This window comes from Thunnus albacares, chromosome 11 (assembly GCF_914725855.1).
Source record: "Thunnus albacares chromosome 11, fThuAlb1.1, whole genome shotgun sequence".
NCBI classification, from domain to species: domain Eukaryota; kingdom Metazoa; phylum Chordata; class Actinopteri; order Scombriformes; family Scombridae; genus Thunnus; species Thunnus albacares.
The window spans coordinates 11376077-11396683 of NC_058116.1; the positions used below are offsets into that span (position 1 = coordinate 11376077).

The 20607-nt window shown below is 39.9% G+C and overlaps 1 protein-coding gene across 2 annotated transcripts in view; it reads left to right on the forward strand.

Moving 5' to 3' along the window:
• The window catches only part of mgat4a (alpha-1,3-mannosyl-glycoprotein 4-beta-N-acetylglucosaminyltransferase A), a 36787-nt gene that overhangs the window by 10287 nt on the left and 5893 nt on the right, over nucleotides 1-20607 (forward strand). For both annotated transcript variants that reach the window (XM_044365116.1, XM_044365117.1), the window contains 7 exons: nucleotides 6027-6194; nucleotides 7554-7694; nucleotides 17270-17403; nucleotides 17513-17559; nucleotides 17665-17778; nucleotides 18837-18912; nucleotides 19570-19684. In XM_044365116.1, coding sequence (XP_044221051.1) covers nucleotides 6027-6194; nucleotides 7554-7694; nucleotides 17270-17403; nucleotides 17513-17559; nucleotides 17665-17778; nucleotides 18837-18912; nucleotides 19570-19684 — 795 coding nt within the window. The remainder of the gene's footprint in view (nucleotides 1-6026; nucleotides 6195-7553; nucleotides 7695-17269; nucleotides 17404-17512; nucleotides 17560-17664; nucleotides 17779-18836; nucleotides 18913-19569; nucleotides 19685-20607) is intronic.

Consider the following 20607-nt stretch of genomic DNA (forward strand, 5'->3'; position numbering starts at 1 on the left):
GTTCATGTTTTGCACCATCTGGCCTACTTAAGTGATAACGGACTGTTTAAATGCTTTGTGTTGCACATAGCAGCTGCAGTGTGGAACCACATGGCTAGCAGGTGCACCACTGGAGGGTTTTCATACATGCATAATGAATGAGCACATGTTTTACATGAATGTGCATCTTATTCATATGTGTAGCAGGTGGAATCTGTAGCTGTGTGTCCATAAGAAACGGCTAAATGACATGGCACATTTTCAGCCAACCAAACAAGTTAAAGGACCATTAACAGTCTGTTAAGGTTGCTTATGTTACAGTATAATGGGAATAAAAGCGGAAGTGCTTTTGAGGTAAATTGGTTTTCTGTCAGTATACAGAGACAGTCTGCTGAGATCAAAATTAGGATAAAAAGTATTCTGACAAATGGGACTTCTGGCAAAGTGCCTGATTCTCTGTTAAATAGAGTGCACAGCTCAAGGAGAATGACCTAAGAACTTGAGTTAATGTGCATTAAGGGTAATCATTTTGGCTGAACACTAAACTTTGCATATGTTTTTGTAAATAGAAAATGCATAGGGCTATATACAAAGAAAATACTAGCATCAATTTAAAAAAAAAAAAAAAAAAATATCTATAAATGTTGGATTAATCTTATTACTACTTTCTACAAGTCTCACAAATGCAACGCCTTTGATTAACAGTTACAGCACGTACTGGCTCTTCTGCAATTCTCAGAGATGTTGCAGTTGTTGGATTCTTTGCTTTGGCACTTTTATCTAATTTTTGCCAAATTTTTGGAAACTGAAGCAGGCAGAATCCATAGTTATCATGTAAAGTTATTATTCACCAGATCATTCTTGCACAGCTTTAAGGTGTATTTCATAAAAGCCTGAACTAACACTTTGGAAACCACAGATGATTTGATGATTTAATTCACCCTCTCTGTCCTATCATTCTTAGCATTTAGACCCAAGTATTTCACACTTTGATTCACTATTCCAGGAATAAAAATCACTTCCTCTGATATCCAATTTTCGATCGAGGCAAGGCACTCAACATTTCTTTTGTGGTATATAGTGAGCGGCGAGAACGACTGCTAACAAACCTACGCCCCATACATTTTGTCAAGGACACGCATTACCGGAAATAATGCTACCCCTTCATTCCCCTCTGTAGTGAACTATATGTCGCCCCAATATGAAGGGCCGTCCTTAAAGATTTTCGATTAGTTCTGCAATGCAGATTTGGTTTTTTTGTTTTTTTTTTTAAACTCTATTTGTTTCCACCGAGTTTTAACAATGAAACCAGGGAGATTGTCCTCAGTCTCTATGAGTGAAGCGTTTAGACTGACCTATGAGTCTAGCAGTGACACTACACGAGCATGGGTAACCAGGGTAACCAGGGTAACTTGCCTAAGCCAGCGAGCATACATCCATGAGCATTCCACCCGCATGCTACAGCTAAGTGGTGCGCTGCCAAAATGTTCTGGGTTGGAACTCAAGCGCTAAAATGATTGTGCTGCACGTCAGAGTAAGTGGATTACTTGTAATGTAACAAAAATTTAACAGTGCAAACAGAGGCAGATCAGAAAACAAGGAGGCTGCGTACTAAAATATGAGCAAATATACTAATCAAACAGAAGGATTTAGAAATAAAGGCCTCTCTTCAATATACGCCTGCTTCCAGTAAAGGCCAGGTGCTTCTGCTGGCCTCTGTGTTTTATAGAAATTGAGGCCAAAACTATTCTTTCTATATTTATTTTCATCTCGAAACTAAATGTTTTGAAAAAGTAGCAGACCAGTTTTCAACAGTTAAGCTAACAAACAGCTTTTTCAGCACTGCTCTTTGTAAAACATATTCATGATGTATAGATTTATCGGTCAGACATGATTTGTAATTCATTGTCCAAAGGGCGGTTGTGCATTTGAAAGAAAAAAATGTGCTGCAATAGTGAAAATATGCTTTAACAAGGACATCTGCATATGATTGTATGTACTGCAAATCTCTCACTCATTCAAAAAAAAACCACACAAATCCCTCATCAGCACTCACGAACCCGCAGTCAGCAGCATGCATCAGCAAGGGAGAATGAGGTCAAGGACAAGATCACAGTGAGGGCTTTTCGATGAGGTGATTAGTTAATAGTTTCAACAGAATGAAACTCCTAATATTCTGGTGAATTCAGGGTTGGGTTTCTGTGAAATATTTCTCAGAAATGAGATCATCCTTGTCTGCCATGAAGTTAAGAAGAATGTAGTTGTAAGATCTGTATGGCCAAACCAGCTCACTCCGTCTGTCAGCTCTCTCTCTCTGACGTCTTCTGTTATTTAAATGCTATTACAGATGTAATGTTTCTCTTACTGGGAAAAATCTTCTGCTGACGTATTTGCGTGTTTACAGGAAGTTATAGTAAAGCCTACAGGATACCATTACTAATATATAATTACTAATACAAGCCTGCTGTAATGTCTTGAGAGAGATCTGCAGACTTAACATTAACTTAAAACAGATACAGGGCCTTATTTTAATCACACAATCACAATGACAAGAATCAGCCACGTTCGTTTGAAGATGCAGACTGATTAACCGACTTTCCTGCTTTAACCACATGAAACGTTTTTTTTCTGTGCCGATTTTGGGTGGAGTGTGTTTACGTTAAATAACTTATTTATATTTCAAGCATCAATCTGTTATTGCGGCACGTTTGCAGCAAGTATTTACTTTGCTCTTGTTGATAAAATCACCTCTCCTCTGACCTATGCACCATGCGCTCCGTGCTGGTCACCAGAATATACCACACAAACAGGCAAAGTGAGTTTCAAGGTCAACATCTGGGAGTGCTGCTCGCGCTGCTCGTTGCACCTCTATGAAAATAGAGCCCGCAGTCATCATATGCAAGCTTCCTGTCTCATCTATGTTCATCCTCATTGCTGGAGATACTGAGTCCAGCCCAAAAATTTGGTCGCACAGTGCAGCATTGTCAGTTTTGCTATCAATTTGTGGCATAATTGCTAAGTAGGAAAGAGACGTGGTTTTGATTTTATAAAGTGATCATGTTTCATATTTTGTATTAAACCAACACAGATCATCTCATATTTGTTTTATCCATATAGTGATAGAACTTGGATAAAAGCCACATCATCCACTGAGTTGACAGACTGCAATGCAATAAATGACATGCCTGCTGCTGTGTATATTAAATGATGTTTATTCATTTTCCTCAGTGAAGGACCACTAATAAAGCGATTTAATCAATCGGAGCATCCCTAACCAAAAGTGAAAGTTTGGTAGATTAGAATTAACTTCAAATTTGCAGAAAGAAAGTTTTTACAAGGGATATATCTCTTTTTGTCCAGAGTGTGATGCCTTGAGATCGTTTTTTAAACATAGTTGTCGAGTTTCGATTATACATTAGACTCCCCTTTCCTCCCACATTTCTCATTAATAAATAAAATAAATTCAGCAGAGGAATCAAGGATGACACATCAAGGCAGTGTATCACAAGAGGGGGTAGCACTGGATCTTTGGAAACCAGGAGAGAGGAGGGAGCAGAGAAGGACACAATGAGGAATGGATGAGACAGTATTAAGAAAAGAGGTTGGACGCAAACAGAAGGAAGGAAAGGCTGTGAGCTCAGAGGCAGAGCAAAGCCACTTTAGCCCTTCCCCCCACTCCTTCTGGTAATAGAGAGCAGAGAAGAATAATGAGATTGCATAGATTTACTCTGGACCTCAGGTAGATCTAATTGTTTAATGTATTTTGTGTACTCACTCATCTAGTGGCTGTATACCACTAGATGGCTTTTCCCATTCAACCTATTACCATCACTATTGATAGTGGCACCACTTGATGTGTAAAGAAAATGGTTCTGTGTTCAATGTTTTTTTTTATGTGAGCTCTCTAACAAGAATGAAAGTACATCTAAAGTGACATTGAACCGTTCTGTCAAGAGACTAGTGTAAACACATCCCAACATTAACACACTTTCTTAGGTAACGTAAGAGCTCCTTCTTCATGAGAGTGTGCGGTATTACTAGAAAAGTGCAGCCTACAGTCTCACCTCCGAATGCATCTGCATGTGGTTAAAAACATAGCTAAATATAAATGTTATCTACTTGTTTCTGTTCCTGTGACGTGTCTTGTGTGTTGCTTCTTTGCACAGTGGGATTACAGGTGTGGTTTCATCTCAACGGGCTGGTGTCTTTCAATCGAAGGACTGCAGCGAAGATGAAAGTCTGTTTTAGTCTGAAGCTGCCCTTTTTATGAGGTTCGGGCCAAATGACAGCGTCTGTCTGTGTTTCTTAGAGATCAACATTCACGAAGAACAACATGGTTCTGTCCAGAAAGAGAATCTGCGGCAGAGTGAATGGACAATAGCTCAGTCAGAGAGACTGCTGGAGAGGGGAAGATAAAGGGAGTCTGGGTTTCATTGTTTTATTGAAGAGCTTTCCAAAAGGGCACAATAAATCTACCAGCAGAGGAAGATCAGAGACCTGCCAAACCCACAAACCCACCTAACACACCTGAATGTTCTTTGTATTCTCCCTTTGACCTCAAAAGTTTTTGAACTACATCAGAGCCGTGCTGCTAATGCTGATACAAAGACTTGCTTTTTAGGCAAGTCACAACATGCCACACGTTTTCTTGTCTTTAAATCACTTATTAAAATAGAATGTATGTAATGTATAGTATACTGGAAAAGAAATGCAACACAGAGAATTAAACACAACAACTACAAGTTAAGTAAAATAAGCAGTAAGACTACATTAAGACCATGTGTAAGACTTATTTACTGCATCTATGATCCAACAATACAAACCACAGCTACTCCTTTTTCATAGAATCTAACGGCCAGTACTTCCCTACACCAACCGCAACATTTCTGTTTCCTGATAAGGAGTTCACCAGGGACAAGTTTCCTCAGAGCTTTACAGTAAACTGCCTTTAAGCCTAAAGTACGTTTCAGTAAAAACACGCTGTGAGTAAATTGCTTCTCCTGAGTGCTATATTATCGCCGACAATATCATTTGTTACCACAGTAATCCAGAGATTTGAAAGACAGGTTTGTGACAAGTGCTGTAAATCCCTCATCAATCTGGGAAATCCTGGTTGGGGAAATTGAAAAAAAATAGTTTGCTCCCTTTACTTGTCTATAAGTGCTCTAGAGACTCAATGCACCTTGCTCCAAACTGCTCTGGTAAACCTTAGTCTTTGCTGTGCAGCCCGTGCATATGTGAATGCCTGTAACCTTGTGCTCTCATAATAGCGGTCATGTTCTGTCAACACCACTACTACACTGTCTTATCAAAGTTTCCCTCTGGTGTTTCTAGTTAAAGTGCAGCATAAAGCAAATTTGATCCCTTAGTAGGGATACTTACTGTAGGCCATAAGACATTTTTTATTTTTTGGTGTGGATCTGGATACAGGAAGATTTTTGCTGTCTTCTCATGAACTACTGTACTTGTTGAATGAGACAAAACTGGTTCATGTAAAGCATAAATGTCTATCATTACTAGTATTTTAATGTAGATCCAAATCCAAAACAACAAATTAAGTGCTCTGTGCTTCCGTGGGTGGAAGAGTGCTCTTGGAGTGATTTCTGTTGAAGGTTTAGTTGCTTTCTACTGTACGGTTTTACTGCTGGTGCATCTGTGAGCTTTTTTAAATATTAAGTCTTCAGGCTTAGTCAGCTTGTCGTCTTAACGCGGCACTATAGTGAAACATAAGCTGCTGCTTAGAGGTCAACTGATAGGAAATATAAACGTCATATCATATCAGATTATGTTAGACCCAACCCTCAATGATAAACTTTACTACTTCCCATCCTTACGAGCATTAGCTTTTCATTAGTGTTGCATCCGTGCACTGGTTGCACAAGTTTGACAGCATGTTTTGCCTTTTGTGCTTCTCCCTAGAGTGAATGGTGCATTTGCATTAGACCATTATTATCATTATCATTAATTAATTTACTGTAAATATATGTAGAGAATGCTGTTAACTGCTTACACACCCTCATTTCCTGCTTGCGTTTTTTCTCTTGTAGAGAAGCTGATAGCATACCAGCGGGAGTTCCATGCCTTGAAAGAGCGCCTTCGTGTGGCAGAGCACAGGACGCTGCAGCGCTCGTCTGAGCTCAACAACATTCTCGAGCAGTTCAGACGTGCCATCGCTGAGACTAACAGCAGCAAAGATGCCCTCACAAACTTCTCAGGTAACTGATAGAAACAAACAAAGACTGATTGATCCCATCTGAGCGTAAACACTGTCAAGCAGCTGTTGTATAGGTTCAAATAAAAAACTTGCTGTGCTTCTAAAAGTAACTAAGTATAGATCTTTATAAAGTACCTTTAAGAGCCAGATAGTTTCTAATGAAATGAAACAGGATTTTTGAACAGTCGTTCTCACAGTGGCAGGATTTTCGGAGGCTTCTTATGATAAATCTTTCAAAACCAGCTCTCAAAACCTTTGGGTGGGTTACAGAATCCAGTTGGCTGAAACATTACTGATCATAGGACCATTTCACTGTTTAGCACAGCAGATAATTCAATTTTTAATTTCAAAGTCCCCCTCCACTCAAAAATAAAACACATCATTGTTACTTCACTTGAATGTTTGAGCTTCACTCTGCAGAATAATGAATTGACACTAGAAGGTTGTTTTCACATACATTACCAGAAGGGGGAAATTCCTCTGTGTTTCCCAAAAATCAGAGTTTAAGGTGTGTACATAAGCACATGATTTATTACATCACAACTAATTTGGGAGCCAATCAAGCTCCAGTACACAACATATGCAAGTGTTATGTGGAAACTAGAAGCTTCCAGTGAGCAAACACTGAGAATGACACATGATCACATTTAAGTAGGAGACATCGTGTGTCCAGCAGTTACACTTTTGAAATAAAACGCACTTGCTTGATTTTTCAATGAGGTAGGAGTAGATGTTATTTTAAGAATTTCTAACCAGGTAATTGAACTTTTTTGTGAAAAAACAGACACAAATTATTATTCAAAGCAGAGTATTTTTAGCAGATCTGGAGGGGATCTTTAAAGTATAGTTGGCAATTTAGTTTTTCAGCTCTGGTGGCACGTTTTCTGTCCATTTCCTATTTAGTTTCATTATTAAACTGAAAATAATCTGTCAGAGTGATGTTTTAATTTTCATTCTGGCAGTTATTATGCATTATCAAACATTTTTAGATTGTGATTCATAAGTCATGCGCACACAAATGGAAAATGAAAACTCAATTATTACTTAATATTGGCTGCAGTGGACCTGCAGTGCATCAAGAGCCCTGCATAAGGGAAATACAGTATGAATGAATTTGTACACAAGCATGAACACAGTCCTCCAGCGAATGAGTACTCATATTCTAGGAAAGAACATTTATTTACTACTGTGGGTAAAACAGTATATAGTTTATTAAATCATCATAGCATCACTGTTCTATCGGACCACTTTGATGTTGACAGGTTTTTCTTTAAAAGTCAGTATAATTTCACTCCAGTCATCATTTTATGAAAACGAGTAAAAGATTTAACTCGACTCGCTCCTCTGTGCCTGTGTTTAGATGAGACACAGAAACTGCTGAAGGAGCTTGCAAATAGGAAACCTCTCCAGGTGCCAAATATCTACCACCACCTGCCTCACCTTCTCAACAATGAGGGCAGCCTGCATCCTGCCGTGCAAGTTGGTCTTGGCCGCACAGGAGGTGAGCAGCTTACACACATAAACACAGACACAGACAGGCACACGCTGCAAATTCAGTATAATGAACTAACTGATTCACTGTATGAGGCTCTTTCTCCAGAATATGCATACTAGTCCTACATAAACACCTAGTAAAACCTCAAGAGAGCCTCATTACACCAGGGAGAGAATCATGTCTCAACATGTTTTCAGTTGGTGACTAGTTCATAACACATATCCCCCTCTGGACTGAGTGGTGCAGTAAGATCTTTCTGACGACTGTTTGAGTTATTGTAGTCTATGTATAATTTCTTATTTACTTTACAAACAATGTATCCTTCCTCTTACATTCATCGAACAGGGATTTCCTTCTCCTGCTTTCAAATCTCTATCCTACTATGTTCTTGCACTTGGTGTGTTCAAATGCGTTTCTATTGTGGCTTTTCCCCTCTTTTAATGAAGCTGTAAAGCACATTGTTCCTTTTTTAAAAGAGCTATATTAAAGAACGTTTACTCTAGGGACATACACTGAGCAAATGATCACAAAATGTAGAGCTGTAGGCCTCTATAAATTCAGAATTGTAACGTCTGTATGTGTTTTGTGTTCTGGTTCATTCCACGAGAGCTCACACTCTATCACAGTAAAGATGCTATAAAACCAATTTTTTTTACAAAGCTCACAGAGGAACTGAACACCTGTCATTAGCCTCCTCGTTCACATAGATTATCCCGCTCCTTATTACATACTTTCAGCAACCCCATATTTATTTGTAATTTCTTTTTTTTTTTTTCATTCCCTTCTCAAGCACGTGACCTCTGCTATATCAAGTTCTCTTTAAGAGGATTACTTATCTAGCATTGTGAGTGTGATAGGTGGAGTGAGTAGGGGGCGCAAAGGGAAGTGAGTTTAGGGGCTGAAAAGCTCAAATTGTGTTTCCACATTCCTAATGACAATGGCTATGGGGAAAAATAGAGGCCCTAGACAAGTTAGAGGAAAGGAGGGAGGGACAGGTTGGGAACAAGTAGGAGTTTCTTGTCTCCAGCCTGTGGCTTGTTTGATCTCTTCAAAGGCCAGTGATCAATGAGTACAAGGTATTCTCACAGGAAGCAAGAAAAAATACAAGGTCTATCGCTGCCATCTCTCAGTCATTGCCAGTCTATCTGGTTGTATGACAGGTGGGCAGGTATCTGTTACCTGCGGACAAGCTTTTAAGACTCTTTTTGGCTTTCTCTTGGAAATCCTATAAAGAATGTCAAGGCACTGATAATGCAGAGTTTGTTGTTGAATACTCTCTTGTTATCACTGGGTGGGACTTGATTTCTCACTTGCTTCCCACCCTCAAACTGCCGTTTGTGTTCACTGGAACACACTACTGGGAATTGATAGTGGGTCTCTGTGGTGGTGGGTCATGGAGACACATGGCTGCCGCAGGGAATTTTGGCCCCTGCATTACTTGTGCATACCCTGTAATATACTTGATTAACCACTGGCAGCTTTAGCCTCAGTGCCCCAACAGGGCTGTTAATGTTCGCTTTTTCTTCACTTATTGCCTAACTCTGTGTCTTAATTTTTTTTAACTTCTCTACTCATTTCTCTGCTGGTCTAAGCATATCTGACATTGGGATATTTTTAGCTGTGAAAATTAGGACATCCTCCCTCTTTAAATTGAATAAGGATTATGGGAAGAAACAGTCCTGACTGAGACTGAAATGGATGGAGTAAGGCTTGACTGAGGCCCCTTTTAGATAGAATTTAACAACAGTATTATTGTAATGCAGCATTCCTAGTTCCAAACACATATATGGCCTTTAGCCACTCAGCAGTTTGCTAACTCTTGCCCTTTTACACAGTCGCTACTTTGTTGCCAAGCACTACACTAGCATTCATTCTGCCACAAGCTGCCGTAGAAGGTCTAATTTTCCCCCTTTTCCTCCCCAATTTGGAATTCTCCTTGTGTTGCAGTCTTTGTCACTGCGTTTCTGTTGGCCTGAGGAAAGTGTAGACAATCATGTGTTGCTCTGCTACAAATGGTGCCAGCTGCATCTTTTCTCCTTAGTGCAAAGAACCTCACTGGGAGGGGCTAACACATGCGAGGGTTTATGCAGTCCCCTCCAGATCCTACCACTCTCCTTGCAGGAATCTTGACTAACCAGTAAGGCCAAAAACACGCTTCATGCAAGTACGCAAATGGCAACGCTTGGCCCAGCCAGTGCAAACGCATGGTGTGCACTCCTTCACACTGGTGGAGGTGATCAATTTCAGCCCTCAAGGAGGCAATATAGGATGCTTAAACCTAATCAGAGCATTTCCATGACCACAATAGTAAACAAACATGGGGTCTGTGGAGGAATGTGTACTGCTGTGGCTACTGCACTGAAGAAAGAAAAAAGAAAACACAGAAGATGCAATGTGCCACCTTCTAATTGCTCATGGAGGAAGGACAGAGTCTTCCTGTCTGAATGATAAGGTGACAAAGTGCAGAGTTTTGTTGAGCTGGTCAGCATGATTGTTTCGAGCGGAAGTGAAAATGTATCAGCTTTCTTGCTGAACACTGCTTTTTATTTGTGTGTGTGATTAAACACTTTTTGGCAGAGGACTCATCATGTCATAGAAACCACTGATTTTGCTGATTACTGTGTCCGTTTGAATTGTTGAAAAGTTGTGATCTCAGTTGAAAAATCAACAGAATTTAATCAAACTAATTAAGTGGAAACTTTGAAGGTTCTTAACATTATCTCTCTCTCACAAATGCACACTCATTCTCTTACTCCCATTATACACTAAGGACCGGTGGTTAACCTGTTTCCCAAAACATGGCTGACCTGTGCTGGAACCTTGTATATCAACCTCACCCTATGCGCAGACATTTTCGGAAGAAATGCATCACCAAACACAAGCCAAAGCTTTTAATCATCACTGATTTCCCTTAAATTTCAAAAACAACCCTCTCTTGTTCCAGTGTGTGCTGATTTGCAAGCTGCATTGCTGCAATGAAACACTGAAGACAGAAAATAGGACATGCTCATATTTTAAAGCTGCATGCAGCAACGCATGTCAAACCTGCTGAGCTTTGCACGGCAGCACCTGCTCTGCGTGGTGCAGCGCATGGAACTCTGAAACGCTGTGCAGAAACTTGATCAGTTGTATCCAAAGCACCATCAGGCAGACCAAAAGTGATCACACCATCAAAAGATCAATACATCAAGCCTAGTTCCCTGAGAGATAGAAAAGCAATTTCATCACAGATACAGAATTTGCTGAATAAAGAACACAAGACTCCAATCAGCAAAAGTACTGTCAAAAGAAGGCTGTGTTGTAGTGGTCTCAGAGGACGAGTAGCAGTTTCTAAACCACTTCTCAGGGGGGGAAACAAGGCCAAACGCTTGGAGTGGGCTAAGAAATACCAGCATTTCACAGTGGATGACTGGAAAAAAGTCCTATTTGCCGATGAATCCAAGTTATATATTTATAGCAGCAACAGAAGGGTGTATGTAACGAGATGAACAGGAGAGAGAATGATACCACAATGTATCAAACCCACAGTGAAACATGGTGATGGGAATATTCAAATCTGGGGCTGTTTTGCCTACTCTGGAGTTGGACACCTGCACTGAATTGACTCCACCTCGATGAAAGAGAAGTATCACTCCATTCTTTAAAAACATGCCGTACCCTCTAGTTTGCTTCTTTGTGGCGAAGGATTCATACTGCAGCAGGATAATGACCCCAAACACACCTCAAAGCTTTGCAAGAACTACTTGAAGACCAAAGAAGATCAAGGAGTCCTGACTGTTATGGACTTTTCCTCCACAGTCACCTGACCTCAACCCCATTGAACATTTATGGGGGCACTTGAAGCCTGAGAAAGCCAAGCATGCTGTGGCATCACAAGAAGCTTTTCGGAGCATTGTCAAATCATGCTGGGATAACAGGGGTCATCAGGTTTTGCACAAACTTGTGGAGTCCATGCCAGCTCGAGTGGATGCTGTCATTCAAGCAAAATGGGGACATACCAAATACTAGAGATATTCTGATAAAGATATTCTGAAATACACGTACATTTTTCAACAATTCAACTTTTCACTTAAATTGTTAAGCTGATATTATCATTTGTAATGAAAAAAAAAAAGTTTTACATTCGAAGCAAATGCAAAATAGAAGTATCTTGACTAGTGGTCTCAGACATTTGGACCTCACAGTACATTCATACATTTTTAAATTCAAAATCACATAAAAACCTTTGTTCTCCTTAAATCTCAGTGCAAATTTTCTGCTTCTGTATGAATATGAACTAATACATAATTATTTCTAATGAATTGTGTTTCTGAAATTTTCCAGACCTGCACATGAATTATTAGTCTCATTTAAAAAAAAAAAGAAAAAAGAAAACCCATAAACTGGTATTGTGGAAAACAGGAAAAATGAGTTTTGGGGTGCATTAGGGTGATGGTGGACCCTCCTGTGCTGTAAAATTACTCAATTCTATCTACTCAGCCTTTTTAAGTTATTTGAAATTTGTGGCTGAAGAGCTTTCTGGTGTGACGTACACTTTCCAGAAAGTCAAATCAAATATGCACGTAACTTTTTCAGCTGGATGACGAGGAAAGCAGGACACTGGAAGTGTTGCTGGTTGTTCAGCAGCTAAAAAGTCTTTACAGCCTTCCAGAGGATAGAAATTTATGTCAGGAATGGCTGAAATTCATTTGTGGAGACAATCTTCCCTCCGTTATTGGCAAGTGGTTGTGTGTTCTGCACATTTACAGCCGACTGTCTGCTTAATGAGACTCGTTACACTGCAACATTTTCAACTGTTTCATCCAAGATCTTTGGATGACACATTGTTTCTTTCTGTTACTTATCTAAAGGAATATAATATATCTGTGCTGAAGCTAAGCTAGCGACCTCAGGCTACGTTTGAAAATATTACTTTTATTTTGAAATCTCATCTGTGCAACAACAGACTCTTCCTCTTCCCATTCAGGATCAGACTCCAGTTCATAGACTGCTTATATACTATATACTTATGTCTTCAGCTGCAGCCATTACTCCAGGCAAAGATGCGGTGTAAGGGAATTTGTATTATTCATTAGGTAGTATTCCAGTTGGCTGGGGGTGGAGGTGGGGGCCACACCTCCAGCCAATCGGAACAGGTGGTCATTAATAATGCCAATTTTTATGTAAATGGCTTCTGAAACAGCCTGCTGGAAGACAGAGGGGAATCTGGGCTGTAAGGAAAGATGTATTTAGAGAAATCTAAACAACTTTTTGTGAACAAAATGTCACAGATATGTTTAAAATAGACTCAGTATTTATAAAAATTAGTCAAAAAAGGCCATAATACCAGATCTTTAATGATAAACTTATATACAATATCTTTCCTACTAAGAGCATCCACTGATGTCCATTCCTTCATTACCACTAACCTCTGAATAATGTGTGTCCATGGTGCCTAATAGTGCTGCACAATATGTGGTTTCAACATCAACATCGTGATGTGTACATGCGCAATAGTCACATTGCAGGACGTGCAATTTCAAGTAAGGCAAATTAGCTCACACTCATCATGCTACAGCTTTTTTGCTGCTTGATACAAAGGAAAACTCACAAGGTTCTCATTTTCCATGACTAATCTACAAGAAAAGTCCAGCTGATATTACACAATTTACACAGATCAGTTCCCAATGTGCTCTGGTGAACGGATGCACTTCAAACAACCAAAGCAGGCCCCTTTAGTTGCTTACCACAACCTGAAAATGAGCGCTACCTGTTTTGGTTGTTTGATAAACTGATAAAGTGCACTCCTTGATCAGAGCACATAGTGAACTGATCGCTGCAGATGCAGAGTCTGCATATCACCTGCCTGTAAACATGCACGTGACACGGCTGCTGTCACAGATAATGTCACCCAGATGCTAGAGGCAGGCGTTCAGTTACGTGAGGTAGCTTCTGAGTGCATGTGTTCCTGTTATCAATGGCACCTCGTCCCAGTACTGGTTAAAAGTTCAACAGTTACTGTCACAGGGCTGGTCTGCTCCCTAATGTGAAACGCTGAACACATAAACACACACACACACACACACAAAACTTGCAGTATTCAAATCTATCTGTACTTACATCTTGCTGGCATATAGACAAATCTGTTTGTTACTCGAGTTTGAGAGTTTTACCATCCTCAGTCGCGCTGGAAGGGCTGGTTATCTTCCACCATGCAGATTAAACATACATTTGAACAACCTTAGAAATGGTAGATTACATGTAAATAACACAACTACGACAAACAAGTCTATTTGTAAAGTTTATTAAGAAACATGTTGTTTTTCCCAAATATCTCTCCACCTGTTCCGTCTCCACTTGTTCATGCCTGTGACAGAGTCCCATATGTGAAACCTAAAGTGGAGGAGTCCAAGCTGATTTCTGGAGGGGTGGCAGAGGGCTGAACCAAGTGTGGTAGAAGTAGGAGGGGGGGGTTTGTTTTGTTAGAGGATAGACCTTTTAAAAGTACCCAGATGATGAAGATTATGACAGGTAACTGTATATCTGTACATGGATAACACACTGCATGTATCTGGTGAAAAGTCAGTTTTTTTCCAGTATCGCGCAGCCCTAGTACCTGATCAGGAAAATAAACACATTTACATGCTAGGTTTGAGAAAATGATCAAGTGACATTTTGCTTAACTTCGCAAGCCTACAACACAGCCAAACACCAGCTTTCTTTTGTCTGTATGGCATGCCAAATCAGTTCTTTCCACAGATGTGATGGAGAAACGAACAGAAATGTAAATTGTTGTGCTTTTTTTTTTCCTGAAGAAGATGAAAGGATGGCAGAGTGAAGCGGGCAGGCTGATCAAGGGACACGGGGAGGGGCAGACTTGGAGTCAGTCCTGCTCACGCTGCACTTGCATGCATTATCACTCATTCACTGTCTGCCACCCTCCCTTATTCTGTCACTCTCTGTCTCTTTTTCCTTCCTCCCACATTCTCCTTTCATCCTCGACCTACTTTCTTGGTGGTGGGTGTCGCTATACGACACGGAGCTCAGTGTGAGGAACACAAAGCAAAACTGGGACAGATTCTCCACGCTGCACAGATCACTCCAGCGAATTGCACTCTTTCTCAAGTCCGCTATGCTGCTCGCTCATTCTGCACCTCAAGTTTGTTTTTGTACCTTTGTCGAGGCCCCTTGTGCCCCAACAGCAGCTCAGTCAGCATGTTTCCCCCTTTTATACCACGCACACACACACACACACACACACACACACACACACACACACACACACTAACAGGCTCATTTAACCATCATTGTTGTCCCCACAGGGCAAGTTGTTTCCAACTGCCATTAATACAAAACTTTACCTTGTTTTCCACCTCTCTGTGAACATTTTATGCAATATTTCCTCTTGTAGATGAAACATGAAAAAGAGAAGAGCATGTGAATTAAGCAATTTCATGCTGCTGTCTTGACTTATTTTCCTTAGCATGTGAAAAACACTGATTCAGTGTCAGATAACCAGCCCAATAACTCAAACATCCTCGCTTTTGCCTTCACGCCAGTGTGGGCTTGCTGCACACTCTCCACTTTTCCCATCTCTCTCTCTATCTCTCTCGCTCCCAAGTGAAAGTGATCCTTGTAAGTGAAATGGACTGGCCTTCTGTCTGCTTTTTCCAGTCTGATGTACTTTTTCAGGGAATCTCTCCATACAATAGAAACAATAAGGAGAAGACAATAGCCACTCACTTTTCCTCGCTCACTTTGTCTTACTGTTGTTCTCCTTGAACTCAGCTGAATGTAACGTCTGCTTCTAGTGTCTTTTCTTATAATTGCTTTGCCGATCAACAGAAAATTATTTGACAATTCAGATTACTAATTGTTTAGACCAGAGGTTTTCAAAGTGGAAGGTGGGCCTCCCCAGGGGGGCTCCAAACAGATTCAAGGGAGGCTGAGTGAATGGAAGTGAAAAAATATTACATTAGTTATTATATTATTTATCAAAAGGAGATCACATTGAATAGCCTAAATGTGTGTGATATGGTTAAAGAGACAGTTTAGAGATACAGTAGTTTCGGGGAATTTTACTGTTCTTCCCACTTTCCCATAGTCAGAAACGAATAAATCCCTTCAGACAGACCTTTTTTATGTATTTGGTATAGTCTGAAGTATGTCTAACAGCAATTTCAGGCTATCTGGCTCAATTGTTGAGTGTCTACGGGGTCAAATAACATAATCATGATCCCATAGGCATCTGGGAATTGAGCGAAACTAAGCAAGTAAACTAAGGGGGGAATGAGGGGGTGCCTTTTCCCAAGCTTTGTCTGAGGAGAGGCCCACAGTCTCAGACTTTGAAAACCCCTGGCTTAGACATTTATCCAGTTATAATCACCTGTTTCAGCTTTTCATGTTTTTATGCCTCTGTGCCAGTGACAACTGTGGCCGCATTATGTTTTTGGGTTGTCTGTCCTATTCTTGTGAACGCAATATCTTAGGAACGCCACAAGGGAATTTCTTCAAATTTGGCACAAACGTCCGCTTGGACTCAAGCATGAACTTCTTAGAATCTGGTGTTCAAAGGTTAAAGTCCACTGTGACCTCAACAAAACACATTTTTAACCCAAGAATTCATACGCTAATTATGAAGTTCAAGTTTCACACAAATGTGTAATAGGATAAAACGATGTAGTGATGACATTTTATCTCCAAAAGGAGCAACATCCATATCTGAAGCATCGTCTACTGTCAAGGCTGCAACTTTGTGTTCTATCAGAATCAGCTTTATTGGCCAAGCATGTGAACACATACAAGGAAAATACACTTAATACCTTTTATTAAATTCCTTCAAAGCCTTCACTACAAATTATGTATGTATATTATATGTATATGTATATTAATTATGAGTCTGGACAGACATGGATTTAATCTGCAACTTGACTGGTTGGCAGGCATACAACTGCGAGGCGATGTTTCTTTGTTATACATAGTTTTGGGATTTTTGTTTTTTGAAGACTTGAGTATAAGATCTGGTAATTGTTATAGATTCACAGTTTATCAGTTAATTCAGTAAAGCAATTAGGAAATATTGTATGTTATTAAATTAGAACTCCCTGCAACTCTCGCTTTTTTTTTTTTTTATGACCGCTGTTGGTGCCTCTGGCCAGTCCAGGTCTGTTTATTTAGTTGATAGGACAAGCTCATAAAATAATTTAGCAGCACTTTGCAGATCTCTAAGTAAATGATGATGTTGAGTAAACGCCAAGCAGCATAAATTTTTGTTACATCAATCACTGCTGCCTCTATATTGCCTGCAGTGTGTTTTGTTATAAATTACATTAACCAGAGTGTTAGATTGTTGTATGAAGGCACTTTTCTTTTAAAACATGCAGCACATTAGTGCAGATGCATTACAAACTACCTCCATTAGTCATCCTTCCCACTGCCATCTGTTAGTCTGGGCATGAATTTCTGTTCTTCTGGATTTAGGCCGACTTAATCTGTCACTGTCAAACAGCAAAGATGATTTGCTTTTGGATCCAATTGATTAACAACAGCCACCCCTGCAGCCACCGACGCTCTCTGTACTCACCTCACACTCTTCTCCCCAGTTACCATGGTGATGGGGATCCCCACAGTGAAGCGGAAGGTGAAGTCATATCTGTCAGAGACGCTTCGTTCACTTATAGACAAGCTGTCACCAGAGGAGAAACTCGACTGTGTCATTATTGTTTTCGTCGGGGAGGTGAGCTCTCAGGTTCATGCAGTATGAATCATAACACGATGCTTCTGTACGATAAACCACATGATGCTAAAAATATATAAATTCTGTCTTCCTGGAATAATCTCTGCAGACTGACGTAGACTACGTGCACAGTGTGGTTGCCGGCCTAGAGAAAGAGTAAGTGCACTTCCTGATAGAAACATTGCAAGGGACCAAATTGCCACTATGATTAAAAGTGACATCGCTGACATCACCGACAATCTTTTTTTTTTTTTCCTTCAGGTTTTCTACAGAGCTGAATTCAGGTTTGCTGGAGGTGATCTCTCCTCCCGTCACCTATTACCCTGACCTCACCAACCTCAAAGAGACATTTGGAGACTCCAAAGAGAGGGTTAGGTAAGAAAATCAGTCAGGCGTGACATCCGTGTTACCTTGACCGCTTGTTTAATTAGGCAAAATGTGATAGAAAATCATTAAGGAGATCATGGAGATACCAGGCCTGAGAGACATGAAGTTATGCAGGAGAGCTGTGATGAGGATTGAAAAAGAAGAAGCATGAGTCAGGGGGGGTGGAAAGAGGGAGGGAGCAAGCAAGCGAGAGCTTTTAGGTAGGCTGCCTAGGTACTTAGTATTCCACAGGCATTTCTCAAAGTCAGATCAAGGTCATCAGCAGCAGCGCTCTCCATCTCTTTCTCTCTGTAGAGCTCACTCTTATCATCCTCTGTAGTTATCTCCTGTGTATAGTCAGCTGACAACTGGCTTCAACCGAAATCTGTTTATGGTGCAGTTTGTGCCGACTACTCATGTACTCAGCTAACAGCCTTCAGGCCCTGAAGATGCTTCTTTTTTTTTTTTTTTTTTTCCTTTTTAATGTGCGTATGAGGATGTTTGTTTCCTCCACAGTTGCCTCTAATGTTAATCTAAGTAGCTAGTGTTCAACATTAAAAAAAAAGTTATTATATTCAGCAGACACTTTTTGTGTTTGTATGTGCATGCATCCAAGTAAATGGTATAGAAGGCTCATTACCTCCTGATTACTTTCTCCTACAGCTGAAACTGCAGAGCGACTCAAACCACCTGGCTCAGTTTTGAATGCATATCCATGCCCTCATATTCGGGTTATCTATTCACCTGTGATTAAAGTGTAATATCTCTCTCACACCTGCCCTGTGGTAGTATCATAATCACCTGCAGCACTTGGTGAACAGCCATGACAGCCATGACTGCAACAAAGGCAGATCATTCAGATCAAACAGTTAGTGTGACAGCATTGGTTCATAATTGATTAAAATAAAGTCTGCTGTTGGACAGTAGGAGTACGTGATTTGCACAGTTTTGCTTTTTTGCATGTGAAACAGTGTGTCTGAATGCTTTGAAACACCTTTTGAAATGCAGAGATATCATAAAATATAGTTATCATAAATGTATGTGTTGATGTTTTTTGTTTTGTTTAGATGGCGAACGAAGCAGAATCTGGACTATTCCTTTCTCATGATGTACGCTGTGAGCAAAGGGGTTTACTATGTCCAGGTATGTCCTTTAAATGAATGAATAAATGTTCCCATAGCAACCTGTTGGAGACAGTTATGCACACGTATCAGAGTTAAAACCTGTCACAAGGCAAACACTAGTTTACTTATACTTCGAGGCATGTCACTCCCAATTAAATCATGGTGAGTAATTGGTGCAAATGTGTGTTGTTGCAGTCATTCATCAGAACCAGTGTTATTGTTTTCAGACTAGAGCCACTTATTCTCAGTCTAATCCTCTTAGACTTCTAAAGTTCTTATCTTTTATTTTTTTTGGCTAAACTATGCATCCAATTTGGGAATGTTTGTATAAATGTCTAATCTGAGCAGATTTGGAACTCTAACACCAGCCATTCATGGTTTGGGTTTAACTGTGTTGTCAATCTCCCATCTTTCTGTCTAATGTAAGGGGTGTGTCATTTCCATTCTCTGCTCTTACCTGGAGGGAAGAGGTATTTTCTGTCTGACATCTACACAGCTACTCTAGTTTAGTGTAGCTACAGCAGTGTTTCTTAGCTCAGTTCAAAGTGCTGTCCCTTTGTCAACATAGAAGAGTCTCCCTCCCGTTTCTCACCCTCTCCTTTAACAATAAACCTCAACTCTTACAGTGCTTTCTCCTGTCGCTTATTCGGTTCTTTCTGTACCTCTCTTCCTTTAGTTGGAGGATGACATTGTGGCCAAGCCCAACTACTTTGCCACTATGAAGAACTTTGCCCTCCAGCTCTCGTCAGAGGACTGGATGATCCTGGAGTTCTCTCAGCTGGGCTTCATCGGTACGGTCCATTAAGCACCTGATCAATATTCAGCATCCAGCATTGGTCTGTCTAATGAAGCAAGATCAGTATAGACAGCTGATGGTAAAACCAAACAATGGCATTCCAGGCTAAATGTTCAATCTGAAGTGATTATTAACTCATTCTGTTAACTCAGCATTTTACAATCCACTTATCAAGGCATTCACATATTGAAGATTTGTAGATCTGTAGAAGAAAAGATGGACATTTTATTGATTACCATTTGGAGAGTTGGTCATTTCAAATAAATATGGTTTGGCTGGGAAAAGCAAATCTAAATTATGAACACAACTACAATATGGTAATGAGGAATGTGTATATTTCTAGTGCAAGTAAAAACGTACAACATTGTATGTACAATTGACTGTGCAAAAGTGATGGCTCTATTAATGGTGGCTCTTCTCAGAGTCCATTTATCAGTTAGATGGGATTCTAACTGGTTAAAATTGCTATTTTTTGTTTTAGTTTTACTAAACAGATCTAAATTTAATTGTACACAGTTGAGTTTAAATTTATATGAATCTGGTGTCATCACTGAAAGCCAACTGCAACTAGACTGTAATTATCTCTAGTCCTAATTTTAGTTTAAATGAACTATTGTTACTGGAATTACAAAGTTAGAAAGTTGTTTGTCTCTAAGCAGCCTTTCTTGCTCCATTCTCTCTGAACTTTTTCTATTTATTATTTTCGTCATTCATCTGAAAGACATGTTTATGTTTTTGTGGGGTTTTAGAGGTGGATTTTTTTAGTTTAGTTTATTAATGGCACCCTCAAGGGGAGGATGTTCTGCTGTTGGAAACATTTGTTGATATTCTGTTGTCTTCCAGTGAAGTGAGAAAATACCACTTGTTTTCTTTTTTTGTGGACGTGTGTCCTAAGTATCAAAACCTTTAAACACAGAA